This window comes from Egretta garzetta, unplaced genomic scaffold (genome assembly GCF_000687185.1).
Source record: "Egretta garzetta isolate BGI_Z169 unplaced genomic scaffold, ASM68718v1 scaffold972, whole genome shotgun sequence".
In the NCBI taxonomy this organism is placed as follows: domain Eukaryota; kingdom Metazoa; phylum Chordata; class Aves; order Pelecaniformes; family Ardeidae; genus Egretta; species Egretta garzetta.
In genome coordinates, this window is record NW_009258964.1 from 10,404 (window position 1) to 11,025 (window position 622).

The 622-nt window shown below is 64.0% G+C and overlaps 1 protein-coding gene across 1 annotated transcript in view; it reads right to left on the reverse strand.

Annotated features, from left to right (window-relative positions):
- The window catches only part of ANKRD34C (ankyrin repeat domain 34C), a gene marked incomplete at its 5' end in the record, with an annotated part of 1,478 nt that extends 866 nt beyond the window's left edge, over window positions 1–612 (reverse strand). The window contains one exon of the mRNA XM_035890195.1: window positions 11–612. Within this exon, the coding sequence (XP_035746088.1) occupies window positions 11–612 (602 nt within the window). The remainder of the gene's footprint in view (window positions 1–10) is intronic.
- Window positions 613–622: the final 10 nt, after the last annotated feature.

Consider the following 622-nt stretch of genomic DNA (forward strand, 5'->3'; position numbering starts at 1 on the left):
CCCGGGGTGCGATGGGTACGGGCTGAAGACGCCGCTCTCCTTCTCAGTGGGGGAAGGTGCCGGGACGGGAGCTTTCAGGTGGGCACTGGAGGGTGCCATGCCCGCCTCAGGGGGGGCCCTCTCCTTGAACTCCAGCGAGGGGGGAACATTCAGGTACTGCTTGGCGGTCTTGGTGCCAGAGGCTGGTTTGTCCATGGTGATGATGATCACCTCCTTGCCTTTGGCTTTGCAGGCGTTCAGGAGGTGCTGCAGCACGTCCTTGTCATCGGCGTTGATGGCGTGGACCAGAGCTGACGCTCCCGAGTGGTCCTCCAGGCTGGGGTCTGCCCCGTTCTCCAGCAGCAGGGACACCACGTCCCCCCCGGCGCCGCGGATGCAGGCGTGCATGAGGGCTGTTTTCCCAGACTTGTCCTGGATGTTGGGGTCGGCTCTGTTGTCCAGCAGGTACTTCACCATCTTGGCCTTGTGGATGCTCTGCTGGTCGACGTGCTTGGTGATGCAGGCCACCATCAGGGCGGTCTCCCCTTTCTCGTTGCTCTCGTTGATGTAAGCCCCCCCTTCCAGCAGCAGCCGGGTCAGCCGGAGCCGGCCAAGCCACACTGCCTTCAGGAGGGAGGTCCCC